General features: G+C 48.1%; 1 protein-coding gene across 2 annotated transcripts; it reads right to left on the reverse strand.

Moving 5' to 3' along the window:
• Positions 1 to 309: 309 nt before the first annotated feature.
• PI4K2A (phosphatidylinositol 4-kinase type 2 alpha) lies at positions 310 to 14,518 on the reverse strand. Of its 2 annotated transcripts, none has more exons than XM_028730558.2 (9): positions 13,942 to 14,518; positions 6,080 to 6,280; positions 5,166 to 5,297; positions 4,927 to 5,080; positions 3,716 to 3,777; positions 2,762 to 2,861; positions 2,382 to 2,533; positions 2,151 to 2,210; positions 310 to 2,025 (listed from the first exon to the last, which is right to left on the reverse strand). In XM_028730558.2, exons 1-9 carry the CDS (start codon positions 14,383 to 14,385, stop codon positions 1,864 to 1,866), a joined length of 1,467 nt encoding a protein of 488 aa, XP_028586391.1. In that variant the 5' UTR covers positions 14,386 to 14,518; the 3' UTR covers positions 310 to 1,863. The 2 variants fall into 2 exon arrangements, with proteins under 2 accessions (XP_028586391.1, XP_028586393.1); XM_028730560.2 differs by having other exon boundaries at positions 2,400 to 2,533; positions 13,942 to 14,516.
• Between the last annotated feature and the right edge of the window lie 432 nt (positions 14,519 to 14,950).

Below are 14,950 nucleotides of genomic sequence, written 5' to 3' on the forward strand. Positions count from 1 at the left end.
GATAGTGGAATTTATAGCCTGGAACATCAGGCAGGCAGGCCACAGCTTCCCCACCCCATGGGTTCGGGCCAGCTTCCCATCCCATGCTTTGCAATACAAAAAAGTCAGACACAAGGAAGGACTTTCCAGTGATGTATGCAGTGTAAGCTTCACCTAGTGGGGAATATTCATACTGCAGGGGAAGTAGAGAGCAAGTGTGAGCCAAGACACAATTGCAAGCAGCAGCACTATTGCAATGAGGAGAGCAGGGAGAAAATTCAGTTCCCATTAACACAAGCAGACACAAAAAAAACCACGCAAGAGACTGGCTCTGCAACTGCAGACCTGTTATGAAGATACTTGCATTGATTTAAATATATTACATACATTTCTACAGTGCATAAGAACGATACATTTCAGTTCAGGCTGGCAAAAAGGAAAAGAACCCATGCCTGGCATCAAGTACATCAGCTTCAGCCTGGCACCTCAGGCATACAGCAGGGAAGTGTCCCCCCAAGTGAGAAAGAGGCAGACCCCCCCACATACAGGGTACCAGGCGACTGCTCTGAACAGCAGAGAAGCTGGACTCGATGCAAGGCTTCTCCTCGCAGGCCTGGGTGGCAGCCAAATCAGCAACACCCAAGGAGAAATCAGGACACTTATATGGACAATTTCAGAGGGAAACTTGATGCCAGGGATTTAGCACAGTAGCTTTCAGGAAAGCAGCATTCACTGTACCATTCCATTGCACACGGGGTGTAAAGGGCCTCGGTATGGTAGTGATCCTAATGTGAGTGCTTCCCCTTATGAGGATGCAGTGAGGACATTTCCCCCATGGCAGCAGGCAACCCCACCCAGAGAACCTCCTCCCCCCTCCCGATTGTCAATGCCCAAACGCAGCCCAAGGGAGGATTCTGTCTCTGGCAGTGGCCTCTTTTCTGCCTCCTGCTCACCCCAGCATCGGCAGAGAAGAGGCACAGCTATTACTTCCTCTAGGGATCAGACTAGATGGGTGTGAAATACTAGCCCAAGGCTAACAGTGCGAGGATATAGTCATCCTCTCAGTTGCACCGGCACTACATGGAGAACAAGTGTGTTCACTTGGGTTCAATTATTTAAAACCAATGTTAAAATCTACTATTTGAGGCATTTACTCCCTTGCAGAAGGAAGGGAAGGAAGCACAGCAGTTATACTCTTGCAGGACCTACCTGCTAATATTACCCCAGGCAGACAAAAGCTGCACCAACAGACTGTAGTCCGACCCTTAAGTTCTTCTTTCCTCTCTATCCCAACTTGCATCCTCCCAGGAGCAGTCGGTGGCAGCTGTGCTCCTTATGGATGGCCCCAAGACATGACTGGTGCCTACAGCACTAGGGGGAGCTCTGTGGGACCACGGATAACAGAGCAAGCCTAGTGGAGCAGGGTCCTCCCCCTCCGCTGCAGGAGAAAACAGGGTGCAGGGAAGGAGGAAGGAATATCAAGGCTGGGAGTTGCACACAGCAGGAGCACTTCTATCCAACTCAGATCATCCCCCTTCATCGCCAGCCTTCCCAGGCAGAGGACCCTGGGGTGTTCTCCACCCAGGTGGACATTAGAGGGACGGCTTGCAACCAAAGGATGCTGCATGCAGGCACCTGCTGGGAGATGCTGCCATGCTCAGGCTGGGGAGCGGGCGGGCATTTCCAGCCCGCAGCAAGAGGGTGGGGAGCAGTCAGGTCTAAGGAAGGGCCTCCCTTCCTGCTGGGAATGTGCAGAGTTGAGGCTGGCTGGTAGCGCCTGCTTACATCTCCCACTGGCAGCAGCACAGCGGCCTCAGTCTGGAGGATTGGCTGCCCGCTGTCAAGTGATAACTCGGGTTCCTCGATGAGTCGCAGAGGCCTCTGCTACCACCAGGAAAAGAAGGGCTTGCGGCTCTGGAAGCTTTGCGTGTACGACTCACTGGCAGAGCGCTGGTGGGAGCGAGCTGTCTCTACAATTACAGGGGGCATCTGGACCAGGTGAAGGGGGCTCTTCCCATCTTTCAAGGCCTGGGTCAAATTCAGGATCTAGGAAGAGAAGGGGGGGGGAACTTGAGTGCCCGGAGTCAGCAGGAACCCAATTGGAAAGGGAGGCCAAGACAGCCCAGTGCCCAGCACAGATCCCATTCCTCCAGTGGGAGCAAGGAGCATACCTGGCCACGCATGACGGCAATCTGCTTGTGGAACTGGCCCCTGTCAAAGCCTGGATCTTTCTACAAAAGAGAGAGCAACAGATAGACAGACACAGTTAGGGTGGGTGCTGCGTACAAATCTCTTCTTGTCTTCTGTTCTTATGGAGAGGAATAGGTGCAGTTACCCTCCCACAGCATCCACACAAATTATTTGCTCATGAGCAGAATGAATAGAATCGCAGGTGTACTTGCCCCGGTGCCTGTGGTTACCTTGAAGAGTTCATAGAGGTCTTCTTCTAAATCCTTGATAAAATTAGGGTCTGAAATCTTTGGCAGTATCAGATCCTTGATCTCCTGGGAAAAGGGCACCTTGGCCTGGGGCAGCCATGCCCAGTAGAAAGGGTCTTTGGAGAGGTGGGGAGAAACAAAAAGCAAATGTTAGCAGGCTTGTTACGAGGGCAACATCCCATAAAGGACACAGAAGATGACTCCATCTTAGCACTGGAGGCCCTGAACATCCTGGACTCCACATGGAAACACAAGGCAGTCAGCCCTTAAAGAGCACCCTGGACCAGCCAGAAACACTTGCTGACGGGGAATCTGCTTGGGTTCTCGTGCTTGGGGCTACTTACATGCTCTCCAAGAATCTGGATGCTTGAGAGGGAAAGCCAGGCCATTGTCAATGGCAGCCAGTTTAATTATAGGCTCCTTCACCACTACCCATTCTGAGTCCTACAGAGAGGGAAGAATGTTGAACCAGAAAAGGGTACTGTTGTATTTGTTACTTTTTACAGGAAAATGTTTAAAACCAAATATAATAACAAGAGTAAAACAATATCTAAAATGTTCGTCCACACACACACACACACACACACACGGGGTGCTCTGCCCCACTGCTCACTGTTTACCAACCGCAACTCCACTTCTCTTCCCACATTAACCCTCTACAGATTCCCCTTCCCACCCTGTGCAACCACTTAATCCCCTTTGTACCTTCCCAAACTAAGTTTTGAAGCCATTTGTCTCTTCCATTCTGCAGCTCCTCTTTGTCCTCGTTTTCAGCATCCCAAAAGCAACACAATGGGCACTGCTTATACTACCAAAAGTTCTCAAATCCTCTGTGCCCCCCCTTCTCCCCCCCCCCAAGGCCCAAAGGGAGTCCATGCATTGCTAATGGGCAAAGCGAGTCTAGCACTCCTTTGACGCTACCTTCTCCCTCCCAATTTTGCCCCTCTGCAAGCTTGCTAGAGCCATGATGCCAGCTTTCTCTTTTCTGGCACTCACTGGAAAGGGCTCAGCAACTTCTGGACTCTCCCATGTCTTGGTGCCAGGCTATACACTGAAGACCAACTTTCTATATCACTCAGAACTAAGGGCTGTCACTCCACAAGCAGCAAGTTGTCACCTAGTCTACCTGTGCCTAAGATGTGTTCAGCAATTACGGCACCTGATTAGAGACATTCCCTTAAATGTGGCCCTTCCTCAATGCTGCATACCAATTCCTTCTAGTCCCATACTGCCTGCTGCTGTAGAACACAAGATAGATCCCCAAGAGTAACCATCAGAGCAGCAAGGGCCCTACTCACCCGCACGCTTGTGCTGTCCAGAGGACAGTCATACTTGATAAGCCAGTTGTCATTTCCCCGGTCTGTGGAAGAAGGAAAACACATTGATAAGACAGAGAAATCTCATCACAGATAGCAAGATCCACATTGTAGTATTAAAAAGTGGCAGTGGGGGGAGAAGACACATCATTAGACTATGTAATCTGGCATCTTACAATCTTTCAGTCATTCGTCCCCTATTATTTGGAGGAGGCAACCTTATCCCAGCCTTGTCATTGCTGCTCATGGTTTGTCAAGCCACAGAAGAATTTCCCATACAAAACAGCAAGGCAATCCCCTACTATCCTTCCTTCAGGGGAAGTGGAAGCTGGAGAGCCTGCATCCTAGGCTTGGGAAGACGCTGTACAGCCTTCAGGTAAGAGTATCCCAACACTACGAGAATTTTAGGACAGTAAGACTACAGCAGGGCTCCAGGTTGGAAACTCCACATAAATCACTTGAAGGCTATCCATCATGTCTTAGACACATTGTTTTGCCTCAAGAGCCAAGGAGCTGCAGCATGCAGCAATGTAGGGCGCTAGGTTAGTGGAAGAGCACATGCTCCATATGTAGGAATTTCCAGGCTGAGTCCCTGACATCTACAGATAGGGCTGGAAAAGGCTTTTGAACAATCAAAGTAGAGTATACTGAGTTAAGGTGGACCAACCATCTGACTTAGTAAAAGGCAGTTTCCTATTATTTCCCTCAAATACAGGAGGAAGTCCCCAAATATAAATGACAAGGAGACAAGGTCACAGGAACCCAAATGACAATAGAATATAAATTATTGAAACATGAATATAAACATGTGCAAGTATATGTGTGCAGATATATGTGTGCAGAACACAGAAGCACTGTGTAGAAATTTCCCCAATTACTATAAATAGTAATTGATGAGATCTCCAGGACTGTATCATGTTGCATACTTCTTCAAAAACAAATTGGAGAATGATTGTCATTTCATTTTCTTACGACGGTACCTATTGACAACATTGTGGGACATCAGAGGGCCAAGGAGTTTCTGAAGTAGCATACCAGGGAACAGGTGCATTGAGCAAGGGGTACATTCAGAATAGCAGAGCAAAATACACTTCCCTCTTCACAGGGCTTCCCAACAAGTAATACCTCTCCCATCAGATTCCTCAGTCGGCAGTGCTCCCACCCTAAGGGCCAAGAGCTGGCGCAGAACCTACCCGTATTGCGAATGATGTAGTCCAGCACCACCAGCCTCTCAAACTGCAGCAGCAATTGGCGGTTCGTATTCTCTGGGAGGGGCTCAGCCTCAAAGCGCCGTAGCCAGTAATCTGCATCCTTGTAGCCTTCCACAAAGAGCTGGAAGGAGCCCACCTGAGAGCAAGAGGCAGGTGGGTTAAGGGAACAAGGCCTGGCTCAGTGGCGCAAAACATTTCTGGGCACCTTAAACCTCAACTACCTTTGGAGGAAGCCCAATTCGGTGAAACCTCTGCCCCACTTTTGGCACTTTCTCCAGGGCCAGGCGTTTGCCCCTGGACTTCACTCGGTCGATGGCGCTGTAGTTAAATGTTTCACTGGCCAAGTACACCACCTGTGGGCATGGAAAAGAGATGACTTTTAAAAAGCATAATCCATAAATGCCACACTCTGCTATTTACAGAACATGGTAAAAAATCTAGGCATATCCAGGTCTGACTACTTTATTAAAAACAAAAAACAAAACCTACACATCTCAAATTCTGAGCATAATTTATTAACCTGAAAAATTACAATAGGGTGGGGAGAGTAAAACCCTATACCTTCTAGCAGCTTTGTTAAAAAGTAAAGAAAAGTAGATAGTACTTTAAAAGTAATATAAACATTCCATGCTTATGGTTACAACTTTTCTTCATCTGTAGTCACGTTCTTCTAACTAATTCTACATGTAGTTCCTATCCCAAAACTCAAATATGGAGATCTAACTCAAGAATGCAGTAACCAAATTAACCAAATTAATGCAAAAACCAGCAAGTCACCACACTTGGCAAAGGGCATTTTTTTTAAAAGAATGAATGAATGGAATATAATAATTCCGGGACTACTCCCACTTGCTTCTTCCCTCAATTGCTGTTCTCCCTGCTTCTAATCCAAAGCCAGAAGTCCTCACTGGGCTAGGAGTGAGAAATATCAATAGATATATAGGAACAAACTATTAAGATAAGAGACAGAAGTGGGGGACAAAACTATTAAGATAAGAGACAGAAGTGGGGGCTGGATGAAAGGCATGATTTTATTATTTAGGAAGTAGGCACACAAAAACACACAGGTCTCTATCCAGGCATCCTATCCACTATTAAATCCTACTGTCGGCTTCCTCCTCTGTCCCAGGCTCACCTTTGTGCGGGGAACAATGTTCAGTTCCAGCTTCTGGTCAACAAGGCTAGCACCAGCCTCAGATAAGTATCCCTGGTTAAGAACAAGGCAGTCCCTTCCGAAACAACAGGGGCAGCACAGTTTCTGCAGCCACTTTGTCCACTTAGGGTTCAGCTGCCCATAAGGTTCCTCATTCTTGGGTTTGAATACGCCGATGATTTTCTGAGATGGACAGAAATGGGAAGTTGGTTAATTCAAGCTGGGCAAGGCAAGGGCAGCCAACCCCCACAACATATGGCAAAGTACCAGGCTCTTGCCAAACAGATCAATATTGTAGAAAGAGAAGGGGTTAGAGGTCTTCTTTGCTAAGAGCTACACTTTTACAAGAATGCTTCCAGTTAAAACATACACATCCGTCACAAAGGGACCTGGTGCCCCACTTTTCAAGAGCAGACCTTCAACCAATAGTTCTCATTTTTCACTCCCAGGAGTTCAGGCAGCCAAGCTGAGTGCGCATTCTCTGAACAAACATATTACCTAAGACAACAGTTCTTAACTGCAGTGGGGAAATCTGTGACCCTGCAGGGGTTGTTGGACCCAACTCTTATCAGCCTCAGCCAGCATGGCCAGTGATCAGGAATGATGGGAGTTGGAGTTCAACAACATATAGAAGGCTACAGGTTCCCTACCCTGTCTTAATCAAATAATTCCAAAATTAAAAACTGGTAAAATTAATCTCTTTAGCCTGGAAAAGAGGAGACTGAGAGGACATATGATGGCCATCTTCCAATATCTAAAGGGCTGCCACATGGAAGATGGAGCAACCTTGTTTTTGCCTGCTCCAGAGGCGAGAATTCGAACTAATGAATTCAAGTTACAAGTCAGGAGATTCTGACTAAACCTCAGGAAGAATCTTCTGACAGTAAGAGTTGTTCAACAGTGGAACAGATTCCCATGAGAGGTAGTAGACTCTCCTTCTTTGGAGGCTTTTAAGCAGAGGTTGGATGGCCATCTGTCATAGACACTTTAGCTAAGATTCCTGCATTGCAGGGGGTTGAACTAGTTGATCCTGGGGGTCCCTTCCAGCTCTACAGTTCTCCGATTCTATAATCCAGGTGCACAATGACCTAAATAAGCAGACTGATCAGTTCCACCTCCTGGGATTGATCGGCTACACCTCACTGGTTAGGTAGGTATAACGAAGTTTATGGCATCTCTAGTTGGGAAATTTACTAGGAGGTTTCACTTCCCTGTCCACATAGTCCCAGTGCTTTAAATTGTATGCTGAGAGCTACAATTAGCTGCTGCGTTGGCAGCGGGGGAATGGGGCCTTCCACCGTAAAGCAATGTTTCAAACCTTTTGAGTTCTGGTTCCCTTCTAAAACTTACTCCCCCACCCCACCCCACCCCGCCTTCTAAGCCCACTCAACCTCATTGTCAGGGCTCTCTTTAGCTAGGGAGCGCACAGAGAAGTTACTGTGGCACAAATATCCAGCCTTTCCAACTACAAGTCCTTTTGGGTTCTCTATAGCACGGGTGTCAAACACAAGGCCCGCGGGCCGAATCCGGCCCGCCAGACCTCTTCATGTGGCCCGTGTAGCCGCCGCCGACCGCCAGCCTTCACCTTTTATTCTCGCTTTTTTTTTTACACAAGAAAGCCGCCTCTTCAGCGCATGCGCTGCAGCCTACAAGCCAGAGAACGTCTGCCCTCTAGCGGCGCCGGCCGTTCTACACAGGAAACCTCCACTTTACATGCATTCAGGAAACCTCCACTTGTTTTTATATTGAGCGCATATTGAGTCCTATAGATACAACCGGCCCTTTGAGGGTGACCAAACTGCTGATGCGGCCCCCAATGAATTTGAGTTTGACACCCCTGCTCTATAGAGTCCCACCCATGGGCCTCAGAGAAAGATTGCCATGTCATTTTTTACAACAGTGAGATGCAGACAAGTCAAGCAGCTGCCGCTTCTCATCTCAGGATGACTCTAGCAGGATGACGCTCAGTCAGGAGACAAAGATCTGGGGAACTCCGGAAAGGAAGTAAAGTGTACAGAGTGCCACATGTTACCAAAGACTCTTCCCGCCCCTCCTGATACTTTGTAAGCCTGGTAGACTGTGCTCCACAGACAAGAGAATCTGTGGCCCTCTAAGATGTTGGACTACAACACCCATCAGCCCATACTAGCATTCCATACAAGGTTACCAAAGCGACAGGCACACAGCTTAGGAAAGGTCCACACTGAGAACTCTGGAGCAGCTTCTGGGGACTCAGCTACATTGGCAAAGAAAAAACACTTATGCTTTGTTTATGCATTCTAACACTGTGACACCAGATGGCGCTGTGGAGTTCTGTTTTTGCTAACCCGATTTCTCATACAAAGTTTGCAATGCGTGAAACGTTTCTTTGATATGTCTAGTTCCAGCCTAGGGAACTAAGGAAGGAGCAGATGCATGCATGCAACCACTAGATGGGGCACTAGTTGATTACTTATTACTTACAAGCACGAGGCCATTTCCTGCCTACACTATAGCCTGGCCTATTCCACGAATGCGCCACCAACAGGTCCTGGACTCTGGGTAGCTGAAACTGCATGACATAAGTCAACATAGGAGGCTACCTTCTACAGAAGATGCTTCATTGCAAAGATTTATGAGCATTTGTTTTTTAACAGAACATACTAGGCCTCACGACTGCAGGTGAAGCCTCTGAAGATACAACGGGTATTTCTACTAAAAGTTTGAAAATCAAATATAAGGAGTAGGGTTCCTTCAGTCAGCAAGCTCCTTCCCACCCACGGCCTTTTCACTCATACAGCTCTGTCATCAGAACCTTCGAATTTGTGACCAAAAAAAAGGACAGATGTGCACACGAAACACATGCAACGCAAAAGCAAAATTGGCATGGTTTTTTTCCTAAGTTCTGGATTGTATAGTAACAGAAAGTTGGAGCTTCAGCACACAATTCTAGATATACCAAATACATTCAAGGCTCTTAGTAAAGGGGAGCTAAGAGTTAAAAAGAATGGGAGCATTGTGGCTGGCATAGAAACCAGAAAAAAATGTAATATGTAATAAGCCAGCCAGGCTCCTGGATACTAGATATACCAATGCCACATAGAGCTGGGCCAGGCCTATGCTTTGGAAGATGCCATTAAACATGTCTGTTTACCTGGGTGGGGAAACCCTGGCAATCTACCAGAATCAAAATTCCTCTTTCCTGATACCCCTGATTATCATGTATGCTGGCTGCTCTCACTTTCCCTCTCTAGGCAGCTGCACTGCTAAGGAAGCCATGTCTTCTAGCTGGTCAGTTCCATGCTAGATGTTAGATAATTTTCTCTCCCAGCCATGTACCAAGAGATGACTTTTTAAACCATGAGGTGGAGAGGACACAGAGTTGCCACCACAGTTAGCAGAAAGGCAGGGTCAACAGCGTATCTCCAGTCACACATACAACAGTTATATCCAACCATCTACCAATGGCACACACATACACACATATAAAGAGGTCAGGTCTAATTGGCAGCAACTAACCCAGAAACCATAGCCTCCCCCACAAAGCTCTGGCTGAAATGGCTCCTTTCTAATGAACAAACAAAACTGAAGGAAGTAGCGCTGTATCGATCCATTTGCCTTCCATCCACCTAGGGCAGCAGCACAAAGACCAGGCTGACTCATCCCGGCGGAATCTCCCACAAACTCAGCTAAAAGGGAAGTGAATCCAAAACCCAAACCAGACAGGAAGAAGAAGCTGGATCACTATAACAAAAACTGACATGGCCAGCAAATAAGTCATGCTTTTCATACAATCAACACATGCAACTCAGAAAGAGGAAGCTAAATTAATCTGGTTAGTTATGACGGGTCACAAGGAGAGCCACATGGCCATGCACACAGTCAGTCCTCACATAGGCATGAAGAATACATTGCAGCTGACCGGAACCATAGCTCATGCTAATCCATTTATATAGTAGGATCAGTTATTCAAGAACTCAGCCCACAGATCCCAACACAAGACAGATATGCCCAATTCCTTGTAAGTACAGTGATATAGCAAGCCAGAGGAGAAAGCAAAGCCTCAGGATTATTCTCTGCTTAGATTTATTCATTTACAATACTTATAGCCTGCTTTATAGTCTGAGAGGCTCTCAAGATGGCTTATGGAAGATAAAATTGCACTCAATTCTAGTACAGGAACAGAAATGACATGGTGCCCGTATATATCCATGATTATTCAGACAATGTTCCCTGCCTTTTTCATGTTCTTATCAAGTGTCATACCAAGTGGCAGCTCCCATGGAAATCCTAAGGCAAGGGAATAGGGCTCAGAAGCTGGATCTCACTCAAACCATGATAGAAGCAGTCTTCCCTTCCTAGAAGCAGGCAAGGGAGTGGAGCAAACAAGAAAATAATGGGCTAGAACTTAAAAAGGGTAATGCTATTGAATCTAACGGATCTCCTCTCTTAAGGCATGGTCAAGCATGAATGCATACATCTTGCTTTCATTCAATACATGCTTGCCCAAATCTGTTTGGAAAAAACAACAGTAGTTGTTAAAAAAATACACATGCTGGTAACAGCAGTAACAGAAATGTCTGATACAAAACAAGAAAAGATCAGATTTCATTGTACACCATGCACAACCCCACACCTACCTAACTCATCTGATGAGGACCTCAGGCCACGATGAGGTATGAGTTGCAGGCAATCTTACCTCTCCATTACTAGAATTAACAAACTGAATAAAAGGACTCAATCTGATTTTTAAAAACTTCCAATGACATGAATATCAGTGTTTCCCAGGACAGCCCAAGTATGTTTACTGCATGGAAGGTTTAACACATTTAAAACCCATTATTGTGCCCTTAATTCCACTATTTACATAGCACTGCTACTAGCAGGCATGCCATTTTATAGTGCAACAAGAAAGAAAATCTTGTTTCAAGGAGTTTGCCATCTAAAATAGGCACAAAGTAGTTGATCTACCATTCTTTATAGAATTTTTTATACCCTCTTGACAAATCTGGGTTTCAAACGGGAAGAATTAAGTCACTAGATAAACAGTCATTGATGTCTGCTAATGGGGGAATACCCAAAGCAACATATGGTATTCAAAGATTAGAAAGTAGACTGGGTAAATATTAGCAGTGGTGACCTGGAATTCTTCATAGCAAAGGGCAACGGGTAGAGTACATAACCTGAAATTTGAAAGAGGCCAGTCTGAATATTCTTCTACAAATTAGGAATGTATAGTTCTTTCAGTTTTTCTCCCAAAATAAAGCCCCCACCATCTTGATATCTCAACCAGCTCCTACAGATGCTTAAAATGCAGAGATGAGCTTAAAAAACAGAAATTTCAATGCCAGTTTTATCCAAAAGGTCAAAAAGTTCAGGAAGCACACAATCAGGAAGGGAAGCTGATCAGCTGCTCCATGGGCATAGCTAGGATTTGGGGGTGGGGCAGAACCTCAGTTAACTATGTATTTTTATTAATTTTTTTTTTAATTTAGGGAAGGCAGCTGCCCCTCCCTGCCCCCCCCTTGACTACGTCCATGAGCTGCTCCCAGACACCAACCGTCATTCTCTGCAAAAGGGACTATCTGCCTTACAAGCATACAGCTGTTGCATCAGCAAGCACACAAGAACTTCAAGTGAATTTGTTCAGTTCTCCCTGTAATGGGGTCATATTCAAATGAGCTAGGTTTCTTGAGCCACTTGTAAAGTGGAGCCGCAAGCTGGAAGCAGTATTAGTTGAGTAAGTTTTGGTTAAACTGCACACTCACACTAACAAAACAATACCATATAACCCTTGCTCCAAACCCATCTGAACACTGGGGAAATCAGCAGGGAGTTTACAATGTCCAACCACATTCATAGGAGCCAACTCCTAGGGTACCTTTGCCCCCCCCCCAATAAAATATTTGAGGGGCCAGGGCTCCCCAAAATTGATGGGCATTGCCATTCAAATGGGGGGGGTGTCGTGTCATGTGATCAATTATGTGGGGCAGAGCTTACACCCCCCACAATATTTTATTTAAGTTAGCACCCCTTGCCACACTAAAGATATTGTTACCAAAGTATCTATGTCAATCTAATTCCTATCCATATGCCCCCAAGTACAAGAACTGTATGGTATACTCTAGCAGGGGTCAGCAAACTTTTTCAAGAGGGGGCCGGTCCACTGTCCCTCAGACCTTGTGGGGGGCCGAACTATATTTTGGGAGGGGGGAATGAACAAATTTCTATGCCCCACAAATAACCCAGAGATGCATTTTAAATAAAAGCACACATTCTACTCATGTAAAAACATGCTGATTCCCGGACCGTCTGTGGGCCGGATTTAGAAGGCGATTGGGCCGGATCCAGCCCCCGGGCCTTAGTATGCCTGCCCATGCTCTAGAAGTTTACTAAGAAGAATCCTGTGCCAGTAATACTGCCTCCAGTAATACCGCCTAGGGCAGTCAGGCCACCTGCCTCCTTATTCAAGATCAGAAAGAGACAGATCCAACTAAAGAAACATATTATGAAGATAAGGCCAAACTAAATGCCAAGAATGGGCAACAAACAACAGGTATCCTTCCCTACCCAGACAACTGAACAGAACTAAAAATCCAGGACAGCAACTGACACCAGAATACCAGCTACTAAAGCCTTTAACTGGACAAGGCTATGCTGGCCTCAGCCAACCGATACACTCCAAGTCCAAGATAATTTTACCCAATTACAACAAAACACCTCAACATGTCAAGCAGTACTGTGCCTCCTCATTGGGCAAGAAGGCCTAAAGCTTCTAGCTTTATTTTTTGTTTTATTCCCCAATAACCACAGTATTACACTGACAGCAACACTATGAAACAAACATTGGAACTGTGAGATGCTAAAGAGCAAGATCATACCTGTTTATATTATATTTACAATAATAAAACTGGTTCTGTTTAAGAATAAGGCCTACACTTGGCTGTTCCTCCTAGGGGAGAAGGGCACAGCTGACAGATCAGCTGTACTTTATGGGTTATACTGAGCACTGTCCTTTGGCCACATCTACTCCAGAGAAGGGGGAAAGGGAGAGTGCAAGCAATAGCAGAACTGAGGAAAGGTAAGGAGCTAGAGATTAGAGGGCACCTACTAGCAGGCAGGGGGACGCGGGTGGTGCTGTGGGTTAAACCACAGAGCCTAGGACTTTCCGATCAGAAGGTCGGCGGTTCGAATCCCCGCGACGGGGTGAGCTCCCGTTGCTCGGTCCCTGCTCCTGCCAACCTAGCAGTTTGAAAGCACATCAAAGTGCAAGTAGATAAATAGGTACCGCTCCAGCGGGAAGGTAAACGGTGTTCGTTTCCGTGCACCGCTCTGGTTCGCCAGAAGCGGCTTAGTCATGCTGGCCACATGACCTGGAAGCTATCTGCGGACAAACGCCAGCTCCCTCGGCCAATAAAGCGAGATGAGCGCCGCAACCCCAGAGTCGGTCACGACTGGACCTAATGGTCAGGGGTCCCTTTACCTTTACTAGCAGGCAGGAGTGTCTTGTAACAAAGAAAGACCACCCTACACTTCAGAGAACTGGTCAAGGATGTGGCAAAGGCATACACACGATCCTACCATCATCTTCTTAACCTTACCTATGATACTAATTCTTAAACTTGTTTAGCGCTTTCAAGTGTTCAGAGCACTTCACATACATTATTATGACCCTTGTAAAGTCAGTCAAAGGCCAGCTAGCGAGTTCCTAGCTGAGACTCCCCGGCCCCTGGTATCTTAGTACAAGGCAGGGCGACCACTTGCCAAGATCAAGTAACCACATTTCGGGCACCCAGACCCCCTCGCTCCCCCACACCCTGGGCTGAATAGTCTCCACACACACACCCCAGCCCTAATCCTCTCACCCCTTGCGGGTCCTTGACGAAATAGCTGCCGCTAGAGCCCTGGTAGATGCGCTCCGGGTAGATGCCGCGCTCGCTCGCCAGCTCCGACTGCCGCACCACCTCGGCGAATTCTGGGTCGTCGGGGAATTCATTCCGGGGCTCCCGCTCCCCGCGGGCCGCGGCAGCCGCTGCCCCCAACCCGACTGGAGCCTGAACCTGCGCCGCTCCGGCCGACCCCACCGCCCCGCGCGCCCCACGCTCTGCGCCCGCGCCCCGATCCAGGAGGGGCTGGCGCTCCCGGTCGCGGCCACCTGCGGGAGAGCCCGGCGGCGAGGGGCAGGGCGGCGGCGCGGAGGGGGCGCTGGGGGCGGCAGGGCAGGGCGGGGAGCGCACGGCCCCTCCGGGCACCCCATACCCTGCGGCCGGCCCGCGCTCCGGAGACACCAAGGGGCTCGTCTCATCCATAGAGGCCGAGCCCGAGCGAGGCGCGGATGCAACTCCGGCCACTTGCGCGCACAGACCAGGGCACCGCCGCGCTCTGCGACTCAGCGCCGCTCAGTTCGGATCACCTGACACCGGCCCCGCGGCCACCGCCGTTTCCGCCAGAGCGGCACCAGCCAATCACGCCCCCTGTTTACAGGGCGCCCGGAAGCCTCGCCCACTAAAGAAGCCGCCGTCCATTCGCAGAGCTAGGCCCGCCCAGCTCGCGGAAGCTCCGCCCCGTGGCCCGCGAGGCCACGCCCCTTCATTGTGTCTCGCGCGCGCTCCCTCCCACCGCATAGCTAAGTCATGCGTTCGGAATGGAGAGTGTGCGTGGAGATGGTGAGCAGCTCTTCCCACTCCTCCTTGCCTTTCAGATCCGTGCTTTTCCTTTAGGCCCCTGCCTGCCGTCATCGACGCTGGTCCCCCAGCACAGCCCACATGGCACACCGCATAACATTTGTAAAGGTCGCCTTTCATTGTGCTGAAAGGATCTCGTCCGTCCCACTCCTCCATTGCAAAGACACGCCCACGTGGGCTGACCATCCCT

Source organism: Podarcis muralis, chromosome 6 (genome assembly GCF_964188315.1).
Source record: "Podarcis muralis chromosome 6, rPodMur119.hap1.1, whole genome shotgun sequence".
NCBI lineage: Eukaryota > Metazoa > Chordata > Lepidosauria > Squamata > Lacertidae > Podarcis > Podarcis muralis.

Excerpts from the sequence above, each read along its gene's own strand:
- PI4K2A (XM_028730558.2), bottom strand. The coding sequence starts at position 14,385 with ATGGATGAGACGAGCCCCTTGGTGTCTCCGGAGCGCGGGCCGGCCGCA. Across the intron at positions 2,862-3,715 it reads TGGACAGCACAAGCGTGCGG|GACTCAGAATGGGTAGTGGT; the intron begins GTGAGTAGGGCC and ends CCCTCTCTGTAG. Across the intron at positions 2,211-2,381 it reads AGGTAACCACAGGCACCGGG|AAAGATCCAGGCTTTGACAG; the intron begins GCAAGTACACCT and ends TCTCTTTTGTAG.